This window comes from Mustela putorius, unplaced genomic scaffold, assembly GCF_011764305.1.
Source record: "Mustela putorius furo isolate JIRA1106 unplaced genomic scaffold, ASM1176430v1.1 tig00003845_pilon_pilon_pilon, whole genome shotgun sequence".
NCBI lineage: Eukaryota > Metazoa > Chordata > Mammalia > Carnivora > Mustelidae > Mustela > Mustela putorius.
The window spans coordinates 87,030,068-87,053,612 of NW_025421998.1; the positions used below are offsets into that span (position 1 = coordinate 87,030,068).

The 23,545-nt window shown below is 40.5% G+C and overlaps 1 protein-coding gene across 3 annotated transcripts in view; it reads right to left on the reverse strand.

The window, feature by feature from the left end:
* The window catches only part of CHCHD3 (coiled-coil-helix-coiled-coil-helix domain containing 3), a 277,804-nt gene that overhangs the window by 52,089 nt on the left and 202,170 nt on the right, over positions 1–23,545 (reverse strand). For all 3 annotated transcript variants that reach the window (XM_013050368.2, XM_004741737.3, XM_013050374.2), the window contains one exon: positions 1,821–1,891. In XM_013050368.2, the coding sequence (XP_012905822.1) occupies positions 1,821–1,891 (71 nt within the window). The remainder of the gene's footprint in view (positions 1–1,820; positions 1,892–23,545) is intronic.

The following is a 23,545-nucleotide window of genomic DNA, read 5'->3' on the forward strand; positions in this document are numbered from 1 at the left end:
CTCAGGAGAAGCCGACCCCGCTGGCTTGCTGATCATAGACTGGTGGCCTCTAGAACTGCAAGTGGTTTCTGTTAGACCACTCGATCTGCGGGACTCTGTCAGGCAGCCCTAGCCAACAATGCACTGGTATTTGCCAACTCCTATCTAATCTTTCAATGACTTGTTTGTACCCATCTCTTCCTTTTCTCTGTTGCTTACAGAGTCCTCTCATGTAGTACCACTGCTGTTTCTCACGCCTCCGATCGAGACTCACACCCGCTGTCAGATTAATATTACTCAAGGTCAGAAATCAGGGCATTTACCTGGTCAAAGATCTTCCAAAAACTTCTTACTAAATGAAGACCAACTTCTTAGTTAATGATGACCCCTACCGACCTTTTCAACTCTGTCTTGCACAAGTCCCTCTGAATCAAACCACTGATCTGAACTGATTTCTCACCCACCAATTAGACCGTGTAATTTTCCTTCTGAATACTTTTCCTTTCCATCCACTGAGTACTCCTCCTTCTAGCCTCAACCACATTAGTACCTTCTTTATGAGAACTTCACAGATCATCCTAGTCAGAACTGATCTCCTTCGATTTACCTTAAAATAGTTATCTGAAGAGCTGTTCTCTTACAATGAAGAAATACCCAGAGTGCCAAGTCAAAAATTCTCATGAGAAAATAAAAAAAGTTAATGAATGCTACTTTATCATTAGGGAGAAAAGATAAAAAGGTAACTAAAAAATGCATATGTAAAGTACCTTTTAAAATCAAGTCCATACCCAATTTTATACCTAAATACTTAAGATAGCACATTAACCTTTAAGAATGAGATCTGTGGCCCATCCTCAGAAGGACTTTCCCTATTGTCCCTAAAAAGAGAATTCACTAACAAAGATTAGAGGTCTGTTTAACTACAACTCAAACAATCTTTAAATTAAAAAAAACCACACACACATTTAAAAAAAAAATCAACATTAAAAGAACACTATTATCCATTACCATACAAATTGTACTACAGCAGAAAGTAATAACATTACACCTTAGGGTTTAATCATTTTATCAAATGCTTATAAACATGCACCAGGAAGGAGGTCAGAGCCCAGTGTGATCTTTCAACTAAACCTGTCACAACACCTTTTTTTGCTTCGCTAATTTGCACATGTGCTACTAACAGCGGTTACACAATAGAACTATTTATACTCTCAGGAAAATTCTGAATGATGTCTTCTTACCTATCATGAGAACTGGCAGCAAAGGGAAAGTACAGGGCTATAGGTCATGGACACTTTGATCCATCAATTACAGAACATTCATTTAAACATTCCAAGGATTAACAGAGGCAGCAATTTAACATCACCTTCATAATCAAATGCAAGGTAAAGTCTGTGATTTAAATGCTTTCAAGGTACATATGAAGAAATGAAAACAGCTTAAACATGAGAAAAGTAGTACTCAAATTTGGACATGCCCATCATTTTATTACATAAAACCGAATGGTCTCTATGTTTCTGTTATTAATAGCAATTTCACATCACCTTCATAATCAAGGGCAGCCTATCTTAGGTAGTATGATTCCAAATGAAAATTCTATTACCGTTGCTTTTAATTTTCTCTTACTTCATAAAATTAAGTTGCAATAAGCTTTCAACAAAGGCTCTTTCCTTGTGTTTGAATTCTGCCAACAGCAGATAACATGGATACACCTTGTCCTTCCAAATACACTTCCAAGTATTCCAGAGGGCTAAGCAACAAATTATCTTCTGTGCAAAAAGTGATAAAGTTGTACTTGCATCTTGTCAAGAACAGTAACTGTAACAGTGTTCAAAACTTACTTGAACTTTGCTTCCACCTCTTCAGCAGCTTTCTGATACTGTTCAGTGGTGACTTTGTAGAACTCTGAGCTCTGTGGACAAAGATTGATAGTATAGTTTTCACTGTCCAAGAGGACAAAACGTGTGCAGGACTTAAAATTACAAACAATACGTAAAATCTCTGTTCAGCCATTCAAGCAAAAGGATAAAGACTTCTTGCATAAGTGACATAGATACTTCTAAAAATGCATGGAAAGGTATCCATTTAAATAATAGTGTACCTGCTGGCATACAAGTTATAATTAAAATAAACTTTCAGAGTTAAAATGCATCATTATTTGATCCCATGAGAAAGTTCTTAACATATTTCGCCTATTATTCCAATGTTCTACCTAGGCTATTCAAGGTTGGTTTTTTGTTTTGTTTTGTTTTGTTTTTTTAAGCACAGTACTTTTGCCCTCAAGAAGGATTCTTTATGGAGGAGAATGAGTTCTATCTAGTGCCTCCCTATGACCACAAGAGCATCAACATTTATAACAAATTTGTCAGTAAGAACAGAGGAAGGACTTAGGTGATTTCTACACCAAAAAAGGAAAAACGTTCCCACTATTACATAAATGAACACACAAGCAACATAAATCAAGTTGCAATAGGAAAGTAATGCCTTTCCTGATGCAGGAAAATTTAAAACTGTCTGTTCTGGCTGGCTCCTTTGAAACCTGTTTTGCTGTAGGAGGTGGCCTAAATGACCCCAGCACCTTTAGACTCAATGAAATATCCTGCAAAATGTGTCCCAGTACAAAAGAACACTACACAATACAGTGGTCTATTGTGCACCTTCAATCCCTAATCACTCAGGTTTCACATGCATGACTTGAAGTAGTTTATTTTTTAATAAATCATTGTTGGTTGGGGAGAAAATGAAAATGAAATCCTCTTCACACCAGTGACCCCTTTGCATTTAACAATCTGGGTTGCCCAATGACAGTCACATCCAGGTTTGCTGGATGTAGATAAAATCAATAGGTATGTGATTAGACAGCAGACTCAGGGTGGCTGGAGCAGTGGACAGGTCACCATTTGAGATGATGAATGGCTCTCTATCAACCTAGAGTCCCCTACGATGCTAACATTTACTATAATCTTATTTGGGCTGCGATTTATCTTTCTTGCACCTGATCAATAAAGATGAACAGAACAGTTGTAAGGATCGATTGTAATTTTTTATCATTTTCAAGCACGAAGGTGCATTTCTGACATGAAGACAATATTCCAAGTGTACTGTTTCTGCAGTTTTTAAAATTACAATTTGAGTGACCAACTTCGTCAGTCTGTATGTGGAGAGGTTTTAATTCAACTGTAGGTCTCGTGCTACCCAAAAGGCCATTTGTCTTCCCAGATATTTCAACTTGAAGTTGTGTCACACCTTCCTTCCAGTTTTGCTTATAAGATTTTTCTTTTTGTTAAAATACACACCAGTCACAACATGCTCTTTTGCAATGTTTGCTTTAAGCTTTTTCATGAACCCTTTTAACCAAGAGGGCAGTAAAAAAGCTAGTTAATCCACAGTAACACTGATGAGAAACTCCCCCTAATACTATGATAAACTCTCAAGTGGGCACTGTGTTACTGAATCACCTATTAGAATTCTGGTGAAGCAGTAACATCTTGATTAATACTTTCAATTATTTTAAGCACTGAAACTGTAATGTCCAGACAGAGCCAGGACCAGGTTGAAAGATCTGCTTTCTGGTTCTATTTTGTAGCCTTGAGCAAGTCCATCAGACTCCCTCAGCTTCCATTCCACTGTTCCTAACCTATAATATAGGGATGATATCAGCCCTGCCTATCTCTGCCAAAGCGGCTACAGAAATCCAACAAGATGGGCACCATAGCTGTGAAACCTGTTAAGTGTTTTTGCAGAGTAAGATCAACACTGTACGAATACCCAGTATTTATTCATTCTCCTGCTGGCAAGCATAATGAGAATAAAATAATTTTGGAGGAAAAAACCAATTTCGGCAAAACTAATTCTGGGTACAAATTCAAAATGATCTAAGGCAAACAGTAAGCTTTCTAACAAGAATGATGCCCTACTATACGTTAGTGAGCTCCCCTTGGTTTTGTAACGCCAAATGCAGGTAAAATTATTACTAATTTTGTCGAAGTTTCCCTAGGATGTTAAACACACACACACACACACAGAGAGAGAGAGAGAGAGAGAGAGAGAGAGAGAGAGAATGTACCTGTGCTGTCGCAATCTCAGCTTTTAACTTCACAGGTTAAAGTTTCAGGCTTTATTTATGCCCCTAACTTCCACCTCAGTGCCCAGATTCCCCACACTGTATGAATCTTTCTAACAAAGAAAAAGCCCCAGGAGGCAACACCATATAACAACTAAGGGGAATAAACACAAATATGGCCAAGATCTATACATAGACAGTGTTTAATTCACTTAAGTATTTACTTATTCATTCAACAAAATTAGATACTTATTATCCCAATAATGTTCACCTTGGGGAAACAGATCATCAAGAAGCTTTCCGTCCGATATAAGAGAAAAGAAAAACACTAGTAAGGAAAGGTCACAAATAATTGAGTTAAAAGTTGTAGATAGTGTTACTGGAGTTCAGAAAGAGTACAGATCAATTTTGGTTTCAGAAGATACTTGTAAAAAGTGAACCACCATAAAAAAAACAAAAACAAAACAGAACAAAAAAACCCCAACACTCTCAACATGCTTGCCGGCAGAAGCATGAATAAGTACTGGGTATTCATACAGTGGAGAACTCCACAGTGATGAAAAAGAATGAATTAGCCATACACGTGGAGGAAAAAAAAAAACCCAAAAAACAAAAGCAAGTTCTAGATATGATATCATAGAGTGTAATTTACGTCAAGTTTGGAAAAGTGCAAAATAATGAAACAGGATTATTAAATAGTAAATTCCATTGATTATCTCCAAGTGGTAGCAGTTTGGTGGTAGTAGTAGGAGATGAGGGGCAGAATAACACAAAGAAAACAGGCAGCTTCACTACCTTCCTACATTTCTTCAAATGAAGTGTTCTAAAAGGTGTACACAACTATTTATTACACTAGTTATATTTTGTATTATATACAAAAATTGTATTACTCTCCTCCCTCTCTCCAAAGGAGCTAATTAACAACAACAGATTATTTAATATAGCCAGAACAGAAAAATATGTGTAGGGGCATACATGCTGAAGACGTTGGCTACGTCAAGATTTGGTAACGCTAAGCTAAAGCAGAATGTCCACACATTACCAAATAAAAGTACCTTTTCAATTTCTATTGTGAAATAATTTTGGATTTATGGAAAAGGGGCAAAAACAGTGCCAAGTTTCTAGGGCACCTGCCTGGCTCAGTCGATTAAGTGTCCAACTCTTGACTTCAGCTCAGGTCGTGATACCAGGGTTGTGAGATCGAGCCCCGTGGTGGGCTCCAGGCTCAGCTCTGAGTAGGCTTGAGATTCTCTCCCTCTTCCTCTGCCCCTCTCCCTGCTCATACTCTCTCTCAAATAAATAAATAAAGTCTCCAAAACAAACAAACAAAAAAAGTGAATAGTTTCAGTCTATCTTCACCCTCCTTCCTCTCAAGTCATCTTAGATCATCATAGCACAATCATCAAAACGAGTAAGTTAACAATTCTACAATACATTACTAGTAAATAGTAGTGACTAAATTGCAGACTTCATTTGGATTTCTCCAGTTTCTCTACAATGTTCTTTTTCTATTTCAGGACCCAATCCTGCCTGTCGTACTGCATTTAGTTGTCACAGCTCCTCAGTCTCCTCTTGTCTGTGACAGTTCTTCAGCCTCCCCTCGTCTTTCATGATACCTTGACACTCCTGAGGAACACCCGTTGGAAATTTTGTAGAATGACTGGTACTTTGGGCTTGTCTGATGTTATCTCGTAATTAGACTACATTATTATGCATTATGGAGACACATACCATGGAACCAATGGGTCCTTCTCCAAACTGGACCCCAAACTACTCCCAGACTCTGGCTTCACAGCTGCCTACCAATGCTACAATGTTTCTACTCTGAATTGGTACTCACAGGTGGGAGACACACCCTAATTTTCTGCGAGGCTATCTGTGTTATCTCTGGTGTCTTGAGATGGTAGTAGGTTCATATAAGGCCCTTTTCTTGTTTATCAATTATAAATTACTGTTACTTTAAAGTCATTAATGTAACTAAGTTAGTTGTAATTTGGTCAACCCCATAGCCTGTAGTAGTGCACTTCCATCAATTGTATTTTCATCTGATCCTTTTTTAATAGCCAAATCTTGAGGCCTATATGGTCTGTGCTTCAAAGAAGTAACATCAACACTCCAATTTCCAAAGAAGGTAAAGAATATATATAACTATATATCTAAAATGGCCATACAAAAAATGTATGTATGTACCTATATATATATATATATGTACCTACATCTCCCCTCCAAACTTTGTTTAAATACTTTCTAAGTCCTCATACTGTATGAGGAATGGGAGAAACCATCTGGTGAGATGACCCTCAAAAGAGAACCAAAAAGAAGAGGCAGAGAATGCTGCTCCAAATCTGACATTGTGGTAAAAGGAACATTGCTTTGTACATGGCCATACAGTTTTCTATAATGGTAAGGCCCTTTTACAACCTAAAAATAATTTTTTTAAAAGATTTATTTATTTGAGAGACAGAGAGAAAGTGAGCAGGGGCAGGAAAGGGAGAGAGAGACACACAATCTCAAGCAGGCTCCCCACTGAGCACAGAGCCCAACACAGGGCTCAATCCTAGGACCCTGAGGTCGTGACCTGAGTTGAAATCCAGAGTCGCTAGGTCACTTAACTGCCTGAGTCACCCAGGTGCCCCTACGACCTAAAATTTAAAAATATCTTTCATTCACTTTGCAGTTTTCTGCTCTATTAACAGCAGGTAAAATATTTGACATGATTTGTCCAGTGGTTACATGAATTTGTGGCAGGTAAAGCTTATTTAAATCAAATATTAAAAGTCTATTATTTTCTTACTTTGAAAGAAGATTTTATTGTTTGACAGGACCACTAAAACGTCTTCCACCAAGATTTCCTTTGAGAAGGTAGACCTTACCAATTCAAAGTAGAATAATACTATCGTTTCAATGTTTTAGCACTATCAAAAATCTGATAAAGGCTTATTTTTTTTTCTTTTGTCAAAGATTTAGTGAAACAAGAGTTCCTAGGAGGTGAACTATCTCCAAAATAACAATACTAGATATGGGAGATGTGTCTGTCCCCTATATTAGAGGACAAGACACCACTGGAAATGACAGGCGTTTCCATTTTCTATATTAAAACATTTTCCAATCTAAGGCACTAGATACTAATTACTAAAAACACAGGCAACAGACTGAGTTGGCAAGACTGAATGCTCCACTGTACACAATTCTTTAATGTATTTAAGAAACGAATATATTGTTCACAGTACCCTATACTTCGGTGAGCGATTCACAGCAGAGCGGTGGTAAGAGCCTGTGCTTTCCTTCAGAGCCACACTAGAAATGACAGCTCTGTCCCAGTAAAACAACACATGTGACTCTACCCCAACAGTTCCCTCAGATCCGTAAGATGGGGAGAGTAACAGAAGTGGCCTACTGAAAATCTCTGGGAGATTAAATATGGTCATTCGTGTAAAGTGCTTTGAAAAGTACCTGGGGCTATATATGGTAAGCATTATAGGAATGTTACCTATTATCATTATAAATTATTTGAAGAGTAAAAAAAAATAAAGAAAAGTATGTAGTGTTAGGTACCTTTTTTTCAAAAGCCATTTTTAATAAAAATTTAATCTTTACAAAACAAAAATCTTTTCTTCCATTAAACCAATCATCACTGAACTTTGCTTATACAGCTCATCAGTTCTCTTTTTCTGTTCCTTGAGATAAACGGGAAATGTGAAGACAGTGGCTGGGCAGTACCAAAAACATTAATGGCTATGGAAAAAAACTATTATATATATATATATATTTATATTTACATTTATATTATATATATTTATATCTATATTTATATCTATATTTATATATCTCTCTCTATATTTATATATATATATATATATAGAGAGAGAGAGAGAGAGAGAGAGATGGTGATAATAACCAGCCCACATCTAAAAAAAAAAAAAAAATCAAACCAATAATTTTTGACATTCTCACCAATGAAATCCAGTGACCCAAATTAAAATGTTAAAAGTACTTTTTAATGCCAGGACCTCCTAGGGCCTTAATTCTTACTACACATTGTGAATCTCCAAGATGAACAATACTGATTTCCCATGGAACCTGTTCATTTTGGAGCATCCTGAGAGAACGGGATCCCTCAAATGTCCCCGAGAAACCCTGGATTAAGGACAAGCTGACAACCGCTATTTCAATCCTATACTTCTGTGCATGCAACTTTCCTCTTCTCAGAGTAACATTCCCTTACAGGTTACTTTTAAGCCTAGTGTTCTATACAGTAGAAATTGGCAATATTGGAAAACAATGCCAATATGGATGGAAATAGGGATGGCATCCCTTTCCTGAAGTGCTGATAAAAAAAAAAAAAAAAAAAAGAACCTGCTATTATCCTGAATTTTAAAGAGTCAATTGAGGGGCGCCTGGGTGGCTCAGTTGGTTAAGCATCTCCCTTTGGCTCAGGTCATGATCCCAGGGTCTTGTTCCCTGCTCAGCAGGGAGACTGCCTGTCCCTCTCCCTCTGCCTCTCCCCCAACCCCTGCCTGTGGTCTCTCTCTCTCAATTAAAAAAAAAAAAAAGAAAAGAAAAGAAGTTGAGATGAAGTCCTTAAAAAAACCTATTGCTGTACCTCTCCATTGTTCCCTCAGAGCCCTGTGGTGGACTGCAAAACTGGCCACTGTTGTTTCCTCTTTTCTGTGTATATGCTTCTGGGTGACACAACCTTGTAAGTTTCCCCCAACATGACTGGGTGGCGTTTCTCCACCCCTGCAATCCGGGCTGTGCTTCTGACTTGCTCTGGCCAACAGAATGTGACAGGAGCCACGACGTGCCACTTGCAAACAGGAGCCTCTCTCTTGGAACCCTGACTAGCGCCACATCAAGCAGCCCAGGCTGAAGAAGGGGAGACTTTAAGTCACTCCACCTGAGGCTGCCCTAGGCCCGCCCAACTTCAACCAACTCAGCGTGCGTCAGGCCAGCCAAATCCAGAAGGAGCACCCAGCTGGTGACCTGCAGATTCATGAGGTAAATTAATGGGGGGTGTTTTAAGCTGTGAAGTTTGGGCTAGTTGGTTATACAGTAAAAGCTAACTGGTTTATGCCCTTCGTCTGTGTTCTCCTGGCGCCACGTTTACCAAAGCACTTAGCACCCAGTACCAACCATGTGTTCCGTGTGGTCTCTTTCACGAGCCCGAACGATCCTAAGACGCAAGTGTCTCATCCCACTCACAGCTACCCTTACAGCACTTGGCACAGTACGTGATGCACGAAACTTACTGAAATCACGTCAGAGTGTCACCATCCATTCTAAACTTCAGTCCAAAGTGGCTGGCAGAGAGGTAAGTCCAAAGTAAATGAAATACTAAAACATGGACAAAATGGAAGACTACCACATTTGTTACACGTCTCTTACACACACTGACCAACACTGCAGCCTGCTATGCCACAACAACAACAAAGAAAGGATGCGGACCTCACCTAGGACCACGTTCAAGTACGAAGAGAGCGCGGTTAACAGTTCACGGGATGCACGGCAGCTCACACAGAGGTAAGGGGCTTGTTTTCCTCACGTCAGGAGAAGTCTGGGTGCTGGACACCCAGAGCTGATGTCGGTGCCGGGGATATGATCCAATACCGAGGCCCTCTCCTCTCTCTTCCTTCAAAGCCAGGCTCAGCACGGCCTGTGTCCCGAGTGGCCGGCTAGCTGGTCTAGCTAGTCTAGCTACTGCGGCTCCGTTCTCGTGCCCATGATCTCAGGAAGGAAGAGGAGCTCCCTCCAGAGATCCGCGCTTCCAGCTCGGTGGCCAGAACCACAGACCATGCCCAGCCCTGGATGCAAGTGTTTTCGTTTTCTCACTTCTACAGCAAGAGAAAAGCCAGAGTTTGGAATTGGTGTTTATTGAGGCAATTTATCATACCGGCCACAGAGAACTGAACCGACAGCACAAAATGATGCGCAAAACAGTGTGGTTGATTTTAGATACAAGGATTCCAGTATTTCTTTCCAGCCACCCTTAAGATCCGAATTTGGGGTCTGGCGGGGGGTGGGGACGGGATTTACCCATCTGGTATTCTAATATCCAAGAACCAAGTTTTTAGACAGTATAGGAAGGAAATGGGAATGCACAAGGGCGGGCATCATTCCCAATTTGGGGGGGGGGGCTGGCCGTGGCCCATGTTTTTCAATGTGTGATACTGCCATTTTCCATTTTCAGAAAGTCTCCCTTTAAAAGTGTATTTTAAAATGCACGTGCACAGACACACATTATTGCTACATTTGAAAAGTGTCTGTTTGCAAGTTCTAAATTAGATCAAAAGAAAACATGCACACATAGTATTCCGGCAGTATTTTCTCAGGTTCTGAATCTTATTTCTGTTCTAACTAATGCTCATACCTGCGGTAGACAGGAAACGAACAAATCAAAAAGGTCACAAGAAAACAAAAAAAATTTGTTAACTAGCTCTTGCCAGTTCTTCTACAAAATGCTTCTGATGATGATTTGGGCACAAGTATATAATGCATCACACTGAGGTATAATTTAAATTCTGGTAACCTTACAGGATTTCTCAGAGGCGAGTATCACCCCTCCTCACCGTCCATTCAAAGATTAAGGCAACTCTGCAGACATTTAGCGACAGTGAATGGGAGAAGCCCCAGGTCTGACCTTAGGTGTGAGCAGACTGGCTGAAGATACGGCTCTATTCTTTCAAAGATGATCTATAATTACCACTATTGTAGGTCTCTATCCCTCCACCACCCACCCAAACACGAGTGTTACTGCTTCCACTTCTTGTTTCAACACTTGTCCAGGAACTATGTTACAGGATGTGATAGCTAGATGAAGGTTAAGTACGTTTCCCCCAAGATGAAACTAAGCATTTGGGGGCGTGACTTAATGCTGCAAACGCAGTGTAGTTACAGTTCCAGGCAGAGAAGCCCTAGAAGTCAGTCACCCAGTGAATGGCTTCAGGTGGCCAAAGAGAGTTCATGCTTCCTCAACCCAACCTGTATTTTTATAAACTTACACAGAAGCAAAAGACTGAATGCAATATACCTAAATTTTTAGCACAACAATTTTAAGAACTATAGAAGTTTTAGAAATAATTAAAAAAAAAAAAAACCACTAATGGTCTAAATTTAGTTTATCTAGTGGTTTCGGTATTTCTCCTGACAAACGTTCTATCAGAAAGCCTAATGGCTGATTTGAATTCTGCCTTCTCTGTGTTCCTGTAGATGCTGAAATCCATTACAGGTGGGAAGAAGAGTAGGGAAAGGAATTTGATCATAATCAGTGAGAAAAGCGACCCTTGAATAAAGGACTTGGCATCTTCAAGACTCTTTCAACACTGGCACTTCTTGAACCCTGTGGCCTTGAGTCCACTGTCTCTACTCTCTCCTTTTATCCCTTTCCCTCCCGCTAACCTCCTGCTCCAGAAAATGCCTTTTAAATAAATACATGGCCTATTTAAGTAGCTTGCAAACTGCCAACATTGGTTCAAATGCATGGTGTATCAGATTCAGTATTCTGTTTCTAAGAGGTACACCAAGGAATCGATTTGGTTATTTAAACTGGGTCTCACTTTTTAACATCTAAAAATGAGGACCTTATCTTTTGGGGTGATTATATCAATGGGACATTGTAGGCTCAGCACTTGGCACAGAGCCTGGCTTTTCCTTATTCTCCACCAGAATACCATTCCCACCAACAACCCTTAGCCCCCTAGCGAATCCCATCAGAGCCCAGTCTCATGAAATTACCTACACGACACTCCAACCTGAAAACTGAGCTTCAAGTGGAAGGAGTTAATGCTGGTTTTGTTTAAGCAATATACGCCTGAAGGGCTATCATGAGTAGGCCTGTGTTTCTGCTAATAACCTTTTGGGTACATATATATCTTAATTATTCTCTACCTTATTTTTTTTCCCAAATTCATAACACTAGTGATCAATAATAAATTACTAACTTAGCAGTTTCTAACAAATCAGTTCTGATTATTAAGTCCTATGTAAAGGCAAATGAAGATTCCCTGCAAAAAAGCCTTTGAGAAATTAATCCCACCATTTTCCCCTCCTATTTAGATAATAAACCCCCTTTAAGCTAGATATATGATCAACCAAACTACAATTTCCAGGTTGCTTCTAATTAGGCCGGGCTGTAAGCAGAATTATATGGGAATTCCAAGTAGGCTGCTTAAAGAGAGCCAACCTCAGCTGGCAAAGAATCTTTTCAGCCCTTTTGTGCCTTTTCTCTTTTTTCCAGTCTGCGAGGTAGATGTGATGGCCGGAGCTCCAGCAGCCATCCTGCAATACAAACTGACCTTCAAGAGGGAAAACCCTGGGCCAGGAAGCTGGAGCAAAGCAATAGGTGCCCGGGGCTCTTATGACATTGAAGTCAACATGTCAGCCCTCGACTGCCCACCTCTCGACTTATTAAATAGGAAGAAAATAAACTTAAAACTGAAGCTACCATCTTCATGATACCAGAGTCACAATAATCCAGAATAGACCTTCCTTAAACCCTGCCAAGTTTGCTTTTTGTGCACCCCATGAACGACTTCAAATAAAGTAAAGAGGTACCAGGAGCACCTCTGTCCTTTGCAGTAATGCTCTGCTTCCACTTGTCAGGAAGCTGTTTCCATCTGCCTCTCTCTCCTTTTCTGACAAAGGACAGGAAGAACTGTAAAATTTTAAAGCCATGTTTACCTGGATTATCAAATATTACCGACTTAAAGAAGCCATATTTCATGAAAACACCACTATCTCCTAGGCACCTTGGCAAAGTTAATGAGTTAATGAGTCGTTCTCCTTCCGTCTTCACTGTTGCTCATGTAAAGCAACAGAGCTATTCAGGGCCGCTTCTGGCATTTTGAGTTTTATCCCAGGCACTTTAGAAACTTCACTAATTAAGAGTCTCAGGTTTTTCTTTCCTGATTTAGTTTTCTAATTAGAATAGAAACTGTAGATTCACTGACAGCCTTGCAAGTACGTGAGCTATACTATGTATATAGGAGTTATCTTAGCTCGTGCCTCAGTTTCTTCATCTGGGCAATTTAAATAAACAACTGCACCATTCACTTGGCACTCTACAATTCCTTCATCTGTTCTTCTCTTCATTCTACAAATACTGAAGGTCCGTGCCAGACACGAGGCCAGGAATCTGGAGTATAATGGAGAGTAAACAGGGGGCTGGCCCAGCTTCTCGGAAGCGTATGACATACGGGAGGAGACAAGACACAAATTCACAAATCACACCAATAAATGTATAATTACAGGGAACTACAGTGCCACAGGATCACTATATAGAACTTCTTTTATTTCTAGGAAGTAGTTTTTCTAATGAGTCTCTAAAGCCCTATTTTTTCCCCTAAAAGAGCTAACTAGCTATCACCCCTCATCGGCAGTTCTTAAGTTAGTTATTTCCTTTTCATTTCTCTCGCTATTTTTGTCAGATGATTCAAGGTTCAGAGCAGAATTCTCTCCACCTGTAAAACTTGCTTCTAACCCCTTTAGAAATAAGGAAAATCTACTTGTACTGATATGATATGGAGGTCCACATAGCAGGGAAAAACAGAAAGTTGTAAAATAATTTGAACAGTGTATTTTCTAAACTAGTGGTGTATATTCATGTACACACACAAATCTTGAAATAATCTGGAAGGACTATTTGCCACCCCTGCCAAGAGGACACGAGGAGGAGATACTTTTCCTTATTTAATAGTCTTCTGTAACAACTTAAAATTTTTCCGTGGGATTGTATCATCTTATAATAAAATTAACCATGCTGCAATTTCCAACAGGCATTATACCTAAATTTATATCATACCAGAAAAGGAACTGATGTAGATACTTTCGGCAAAGTGACTCCCTGACGCCTTCTTGCCTTTAACCATGGTTACAGAGAGACTTCCCATTTACCCTACACAGAAGCTATGCATTTTTCTATTATCCTTTTCTATAATAATGTCGATAAAAGGTCTCAAAATCTTCTACTATTTGTAGTTCTTCTGATAGAAAACCATACCCCCTTTCCAACTCATCCTTTAGTCTATATTACACACCTATGACTCACCTTTTAGACTTCTGAATTATACACCTGAGACCTTCCTACTTCCAACATGGTTGTGTGTTTCATTGTTTCTTCAACAACGGTGAGACAAGGCGATTTCACAGTTCTCAGACGGGTTATCATGAGACTTTACCATGATGTCTTGCAAGCCTCCACAAAGAGGCTTTTTAAAATTACCACGTGTTTCCAGCCCAGGAACCTCCAGTCCTCTTGCCGACTGGGGAGCAGGACACGGTCCGCTCGCCAGGTTGTAAGTCCTGTGAAGGGCTCACAGAGGGAAGGCTACAGGCACACTGAACAGCATACCCACTGGGCAACTCTCTCTAGAAGGCGCCAACACATCTCAGGTACACGCTCGATTTTACCCTAACTGGTCTCACATTGCCTCCTGTGGAAAGGAACTCTAGAAACCGAACTCTCCTGTACCTGTTCAGCACATGCACTGGCGCGCACGCATGCTCAGTGTCCTCCTGAAAACCATGGGCTGAGAAGAAAGCTGGAAACATTAACCCTTGTGGCAGAGAAGCAGGCAAACCCGAGTTCCTTCACCATCAACTCTGCTGTGTTCTTTACTCATTCACAATTTTGTATTTGTGGTCTGAAGAATGGACAAGACACGCTCCCTGTGATGTAACTGCTGTCCGCATTTCACCTTCTCTTCTAGCCCGCTGACAGGCCAACCTACAATTCATACAAAAGGGCTTATTTTTCTATAACAAGCCAAGCCCCCAGGGGTGGGCCCTGCAGATGGGAGGGTGAAAACCTCTTTAAAGGCTAGTGGAGAGAGAAACAGAAACTCACTCACTACACTAAGCACAGCTGTAACTGCCTTTGGTTCCATAAGCCTTTTCGGCCTCCAAGAGTTCCTCATCACAGTGCGAATGCCACGGGAGGAGGGAGGCAAGCATCCAACCCCGTGCTCCTAAAACATGTAAGGTCCACGCTACCCATCGCAAATAGGATTATACTGATCATACAATCGTAGAACAGAACACAAATTTTAAAGATTCTCACACAGATCAGAAGACCTTCTGAGATTATTTCCTTGAATCCCGGTTGAGAAACTCTGAGCTAACCCATTTACTACCCTTTGGCTTATTATAAGGTGACTTCCTCCGAGGGACTCCTAATCAAACAGGTGGGGGCAACGCTAATGCTTCCCAAGGCAAAAGAGAAGCATGGAGACTCAAGACTAAATCCCCAGGAGGAAGGAGAAGGGTCAGGAAACCAAGGGGTCCTGACACAACAGGCTGGACAGGCCAAAACCGAGCCTGCCATCTTCCCACTTTCGCCTAGAACCTGAATTTTTAAAATATGATAGAGGCCAACACCAGTAACTCACTAAGATCCAGAAAATCTCTTTTAAGAAGAACTTTCCTGAAAACTAAGCAAACCTTCGAGGCTGCTCTCACAGACATGACAGTGTTGGCCTCTGCTCCTCTGGCACCAGCTGACCAGCAACCCCAAAGTGAATATAATCTTTGCTAGAGGTCATACCCTTCCAACACTACATGAAAATCAGCAGTTTACATAAAAGGGAGAGTGCCGCACGCATGTTCAGAATCCCAGGCTGAGCACATCTTAAGCAAGAGAAGATTCCTCAGCGGAGTTATGCCTAAAAACTTACATGAGAGTGCCCCCGAGACGCACATATGGCAAAGCACCCCACAGCTTCAAAGGTTAATTTCATCATCATGCTTAGAAAGCTGCCTGTCACCTTTGAGATCTACTCACAAAGGAGCTAAGGTGCTCCCTCTGATGTGACATCTCATACCTGTATTCAATAGTCGGGGTGTGGTGCAGGTAAGGGGCAGAGGATTACTATCCACAGCCATTTCTCATTTGTGGAGCTACTTTTGTCCCTGGCATTGTACGCTATCAGAAGCCTAGTTTAAAAACTAGGTAAAACCCAACCAAAGCCAACATTTCAAAAATAATTTTATTATTTTCTAAAAAAAAAATTTTTCACCTAGGAGAAAATGCCATTCTTTCAAGATCTCCTCATTGAAAAAAAGCTCTAGAGTACAGGTATTTGCCACATACATTCCCCTGAAAGTGGCATCTGATAGGGTACAGGAAAATTTGTGAGATGAGATTGGTTAAATCATTTCACTTTATTCTTATGAAGTTGGCTGGGTTTTTTGGTTTGCTTTTTGTTTTGTTTATACAGATGTGGGATGCTGACAAGCATATGAAGTCATGGGCTCCCCTCATCATTTGCTAGTGCAAGTATAAACCAGTACAATTTATAGCAACATGTCTCAAAGGACTTTGACTCAGCTTCATTTCTAGAAGTATCTGAAGAAATCATGGGTATGTATAAAAATCTAGCTAATTTTTTTTTCATCCCAGAACTTATAATAGTGAAAAATGAAAAGCAACTTAAACATTCAACCAGAGAGGACAGCTCAGATAAATAACAGATCACCCACTTAATGGAAAGGTAGGAGCTGTTTCAGCTTGCTTCAATCCTGAAGATGGAAAAAGGAGAGAAGAAATATTTAAATATTTGGTCTTTGGTGAATAGGTTGAAGAGTAAAGACAGTCTTACAATTTCTTACAATGTTCCTGTGGTACCAGCTCTCTTCCAGAGTGAGAAAATGAAAATAAAAAGCTAGCATTTTCATAAGCTACATAGTATGTAACCATCCATGAGGCCAAAATGCAGATGAGATGGTATGAGTTAATTTTAAAAGAGAGGGGAAACCTATTTTAAATGATAAAGGTTAAAACCCTATTTATTCCTGGTGTCCCTGAAATTCTTCTGCCATTTGTTAAGTGGGTGAACGTTCACTTCTTGAATAAGAAATATTTACTGGCAACCATCTCCTAGGAGCAAAGTGCTAGTAGCTGAGGGAAATATTTTTCTTCCTTTTTTTTTTAAAAAAAAAAGATAGTTACATGATTCCAATGCTTTATAATCTACACGGATGTGGTATTCATTATGAAAAAGTCCCTGGAAAGAGCAGAGGCTCTGGGGATCCCACCTTGGCAAGGAAAACACAATCCCATCACAGCAACAGCTTAAAAACTGCAGGATCTGGACCCCCACCCATGCCCAAGAGCACATACGTGATATAAACGATTATTTGTATCAACAGATATTATCATGAAAACCAGCTAAAGCAGCAGCAAAGTCAGAGGCTCTACCTTCATTTTACCTACCAGGAATGGTATGCTTAACTAAAGTTACATACTGGCTTGACATCCCAAAGGCAGTAAGTATTATAACCAAATCAGCCCCGTCTGATGCTCTAAGTACAGGGCTGTAACTCAAGTCTTGAGATTTAAAAATATTGTAGCGGGGAGCCTGCTTCTCCCTCTGCCTCTGCCTGCCATTCTGTCTGCCTGTGCTCGCTCTCTCCCCCCTCCCCCGATAAATAAATAAAATCTTAAAAAATATATATATATTGTAGCCTCTTTCACACAAAGCAATAGATGCTCTTCTGTAAGTACTCGACAAACTCGTGATTTTCCTTGACTTCAGAGGTATTATCTTCCTTTAAGGCACGTAAGAATGAGCCGCGGTCACCCAAGGAGAATAAGATCCCACGCACATGGAACACCTATCTCGAGTTCTAATTTCCTCTCATCGATTCCGAGCCCAGACTCGGCTGTTAATAGTAACAGTGACATGGTTCTCTCAAGGGCTGGCAACACACACAAAGCTTCACAGGTGAATAGAAAACTCAGTCTTAATTTAAGGGTTAAAATCCTGGTATGAAATGGAGAAAGATTTCGAAAGTGGTGAAGGGATCACCTATCCATTTCAAAGACGTGTTTATCTTTTTGTATTTTCAAAGGAAAGGCCTTTTGAAAGATCTGGCAGAGGAATATGCATGTGAATAGGAGCGCATTGAAAAGTCTTAGCTTTCAGGTATAATGGCTTTGCCTCAGAAAGGCCTGCGCAGGATTCCTCCATCTCCAAGGCACATTTCATATGCTGCCAAGTACACAAGGGCTCTGCGGTATCGCTCAGGTCCAGCTTTTATCTGATGACTCATTAACATTTTCCTTCATTATGGGGCCCGAATCCTACTACTCCTTAAAACTTTGACTCCTCAGCTGCAGAGATGCATTCATTCATGTGGGACTAAAACAGGCCAGAATGTGTGTCTTATTTAAAAAAAAAAAAAAAAGCAAGCGGAGGAGAGTGGAAGGAGGGGAAGAGGGGGAAGAAGAGATAATTCTGGAAGACCCAGCAAGCAAATTTGATAGCTCTTCTAGAAATATTCATGAAAATCTGTTCTTGAAAACTGCTGGTATTCAGTAGCCAATCTTTTCCACATGACTTTACTGAGAAGTGTTCTTAGAAAGATCACACAAAGGGGTGATAACAAAATGCATGTCATCGAATGATCTTTTGGTCTGGCATGGAGTCTCTCCTCTGAGCTTCAGCATGGCTCGCAACTGCTTCCAAGGCCTATCTCAGTGGCTCTGTCTTAATCACACTGTGCCTTCTGCCTCCTGCAAGTCCTTCCAGGCACCACAAGCGAGAAAGCAGCCATCCACCGGGGGACAAAGCATTCTGTATTCTGTGAGTGTCCATAAAGGCGGACCCTGGGGGTTTAGAGAGTTGAGGTCTACAAAAGCACTTAAAAGAACAGCATATTCACCCACAGGAGAGAAGTTCTGGTGAAACCCCTGTGATCTGAACACATCTCAAGGGAAAGAGACTGCTTCTTTACTTTTGAAAAAGGTCTTTATTAAAAAGACAAATGTGAACTATAAATGTAATCTTGAGCAAGCAGTGTGAGCTGGGCCCTGGCATCACTGCCCTTCTTAGGACGCAGAAATTACAGAAGCAAAGAAAGTCTGCGATGACCAGACTGAATTTGAATCACGGCTTACGGCTCAGTGTGACCCAAATATAACCAAATCCATCAGCAGCCAGATGTAAATGGCCTTGTGCTAGGCTGATTCTCTGCCTGGTGAAAGCCCTCTCTCCAACTAGAAGGCAAGTTATTAAGAACCTGGTTGTCATCTTAGATTGGATAGATCATTTGTTTCCCCGAATTCTTTTGCTCATCATTTACTCATTACACGCCTCCTCCTGATGTAAGTAGACATTTATTAGCTTCTGCATTTATTGCATTGGCAAACAGAAACATTCTGCAGCATTTCCTGGGGGGTTCACTCATTTATCTATTGGATAAGAGACTGAAGTTTTCTACAGGGCAGAAAAATTAAAATATCAGTCAGGTTGACAGCCAGGAAAATGAGGGTCTCTCTGCAGCAAGAAGCTTTCTTGTGCTGAACTACAGCGTCATATATAACTAGAACTGTGGGCTTAACTGGTGAACTAATACTCCAAATGAATGATATATATGGTCCTCAGTAAAGCATGGGAGATGCAAAGTTAATTGCTATTTTAAACAGAAAATGTAACAAAATCCTATCAAAGATCCATTTCCATAAAGAGCCTGCAAGAGAACACTTCCTTACTAAAGAAAATAGAGCAAGAATCACAGGATTTAAAGCCGTAAGGGAACTTCCAGGTTATGGAATCCTTTTCCAAGAACCTTCTTTAGGCCACCCCTGACATGTGATTGTTCTCATTCTGCCTAAAACAATGGTGGCAACAGGGAAATTGTCATGCACCCCCACCCCCACCCCCGCCACCAAAGCAGCTTATTTGAGAGCTGTAGGCCTCTGGTTGACAGGGGGTTCACCTCCTAAAGATGGCCTGAATGAATCACATGACCTTGGGCAAGTCTCTCAACCTCTCTGGGTCTCAGGGTCCTTGTTTTAAAAATTAAGTTATCCTTATGTTGAAAGAATCAGAGTGAAGGAGGAAAAGTCAGTTAGAGGTGCAATGGCCTCATGCCAGCCAAAAGACTCTGATTCAGTGGGGAGTGGGATCCCGCACTGTCTTGTGGGGTGCTGTCACACCATAAGCAAAGCCACCACGCTGGTCTCGAACTCTCTATGCTGAGATACAGCCATTCCAATCAGGACATGGGAGCTCACTCAGAGTACGGTAGCCTTCAACTCATGAGCCATTCTTTCTTCATTCTTTTTTCTTCTTTTCTTTTTGGCTTCACTTCCCCTGAACCAACTTTTGTTATACACCTTTCATCTTGACAAAAAGCAGAAACTGTAACACAATGGAAAATTCCATTGAGGCCTGCAGCTGCTAACACAACCCCTGAAGCAGCTGGCTTCTGCCGGCCATGCCCCCATCTTCCTGGTTCTCTGATACCAGCTTTCTGGGGTTTGGCTTTCTGCTGAACAATATTCTGTATGAATAGCCCAGTATTGTGCCAGCACTGATGACACACAGAAAATGGGTTCTTAGTGTTCTGCCTACTTAAGAGTTTGTATGTCAGAGAATATTAGCCCTCCTGATATAACATTGCTTCAAATATTGCTCAAGTCCCACTGAATCATTTTAGGGATAAGAAAGAATATAAATGCTCATAAGACTATTATCTTTACAAATCTTGTAAAAGTAACATCTTGTAGGCAAGTGTTCATACAGCTATTTTTCCTAAGTAGCTCTTAAGTCAGACAAGGCAAGCAACCTGGATAATGAGCCTGCTGTGTGCACTAGTAATTACACTGCGGCACTGAGGAGTGGTTCCACTGGTGCCGTGGAACCTCACTTTACCAAACGGAAGAGAGTCTCACCTGTTACTACAAAAGCCTTAGGTGAACTCACTGGCAGGAACTGATGCAGACACGAAACTGATACTTTCATTAAGAGCCCCCTTACATGTTCGACCATGGCTTAGAAGCCTGTGGAACATAGCAATGTAACTTCCCAACGGTCAATTCATGTCCTCCCTCCAGAAAGAGTTAATGTCAACATAAAGCTAGAGGATACTTCATTAAAAATAAAAAATTACACCTGCGGTAAAATGACCTGGATGCTAGAGTCTCCCTTATTTGGTATCAACAGCGTGGATAAAAGAGGTTCTTTGTGGGGGCGGGGGTGGTTTCACAGTTTAACAATTCCTACATATTCCATTACATGATACAGGATAATAAGTAAGATTTTTCAATTTAGTTTCAGCATTTATTTTATTCAAGTAGAAGTCTCCCCAAAGATGTCTTTAACTCATAAATTCCTTACAAAAACAGTAATTCAAAGGGATACATGCACCCCCTCCCCCGTGTTTCTTGCAGCATTATTTACAACAGCCAAGACAGGGAAGCAGCTCAAGTGTCTATGACTGAGGAACAGATAAAGAAGGTGTGGGGTATCTATCCACAATGGGTTATTACTCAGCTATGAAACAGAAGGTAGTCTTACCATCTGCAAAAAAGTGGATGGACCTAGAGAGTATAATGCTAAGTGAAATGGCAGAGAAAGACAAATACCATGATTTCATTCATTTGTGGAATTCAAGAAACAAAACAAAGAAAAAAAAAGAGACAAACCAAGAAACAGACTCTGAACTACAGAGAACAAACTGATGGTTACCAGAGGGGAGGTGGGCGGGGGGGATGAGGGAAACAGGTGACGGGGATTAAATAGTTCACGGATCACGATGAGCACCGAGTAACCGTATGGAACGTTGCATCGCTGCCTTGTACAACTGGAACTAATGCAAGACTGTATGTTAAATAAACTAGACGGGGATCAAAATAAAATTAAAATAAAATAAAGATAAATTCTTTCAAATGCTTTGCTGCATGTAAGGAACTACAGGAGGAACACAAAGATCAACACCACACAAGCTCTGTTCTCAACTAATGAATCTGCCAGAGTTTACATAAATAGTAATATTTAACATCCACTAAAAAAACCCTATGTGCCAGGCACTATATGTGCTTTATACTGTTATCTAATTTAAACCATACAACAGTACCATTAGGTTGGTATTATATTCTCTACTTCCCCGAGGAGGAAAGGGAGGCCCAAAGAAGCTGAATGATTAGCAGATTGTGTGAGCTTGTCAGTGGCACGATCAGAAAAGAATCCAAGCAGGCTGGCTCCAGGGATGATATTCTTAACAGCTCTACTGGAATGATCTCCAAATAGCTATAAAAAAAAAAAAAACCCTGAAGTGCCGTATGTAAAGAGATCACATCTGGACAGAAGGATCTAAAAGCTTCATGCAGGAGGCCGCGTTTAGTCTCTAATTAAATTCCATTTCTTGCCTCAATCTACTACTAGATCTTTAAGTTATTATACTAAAAAATTCCTAATTATATATTTCACTTAGCTTTAAAATGGGAGGAGGAGTGAGAAGACAATTATAATTATAAACAAATGCAGATACAGGTGCGAAGTGGCTGTGATGCTTTTGTGGCTATCCAGACAATTGTTTTTAAATCTCTGTACCACAAACTGAAGGTAAACAAAAACAAAAACAAAAACAAACACAAAAAACCCACAGAAAAATAATCACAGGGAAACTGGTTAACAAGCCAATGAACATGTAACTTTCCTGACACAGAGAGATTATAAAGGTCAAAACTTATTTTCACTCTATACAAATTAAACTCCTAAGCCATATATTACGTGGCCTTGAACTAAATTTTGACTAGCCAGACTTTTCTAATAGAAAATGCTCTTAATAATCTCTTGCTTTTTTTCTTGTCCAAATTCTCATTCCCTCTGTGAGGATGGAGAACCCCCTCCCTGTATAAATATTACAAGTCCTATACTATCCCATACCATCCAAAATACCCTGCACCATCCAATTCCTATGAAGCCGTCCTCTCCAAAGAGTCAACTATCCGTTCACGTCCCAAGGTTTGGTTCATGTCCTTCTTCCTTCTGGGTCTCTCAGGGAGCTCCTTCTGCCTCATGAGTCTAAAATTTTCCCCGGCTGACAAACTGTATAGTCAGCCCAGACCCTGTCCCCAACGACACACTTGCTAGTCCAAATATTCTGCTGACAAGTCAACTGGCTATCACAAAGGCACCCCAAAATTAAGTGGATAGAAACACAAGTTGTGATCTCTGCTCCACAGTGATCTCCTTGTTTCATGACCCAATGTATCCCTCCTGGTCTTCCAAGTTCAGTCAATTGTTCTTCCTTTTACCCAGATGATGAAGCCACAAACACAGAAATCCCCCTTCTTTCCACGTCTTACCTCCAGTGCATCATACCATGTGTTTTCATTCCCTACTTTCAGGCCAGACTTGCCTCCTTTCTTCTTTTTTAACAGGCAGAGAATGGGTTTGGATTTTATTCTAAGAGCACTAGGGAAGCAGCCAAGGTTTTTTAAGCAAAGAAATGATATACTCTAACTCAAGTTCTTAGATCACTGTAGCTCCTGGTTGGTGGGGCAGATAATAGAGTTAAGAAGACAAGGGATGGCCAGAGTTGAGGTGAGAAATGGTGGAGGCTTGGTCTTTGTTGGTAGTAGAACTAGAAAGCAGACAAAACTGAGCTGTATTTTGAAAGAAGATAAACAGAACTTTCTCATATTCAAAAGGAGAAAGGACAGCATGTGAGGAAAACTAAGATTCAATATGTGTCATGGGTTTTTAGTTTCAACCCTTGAAT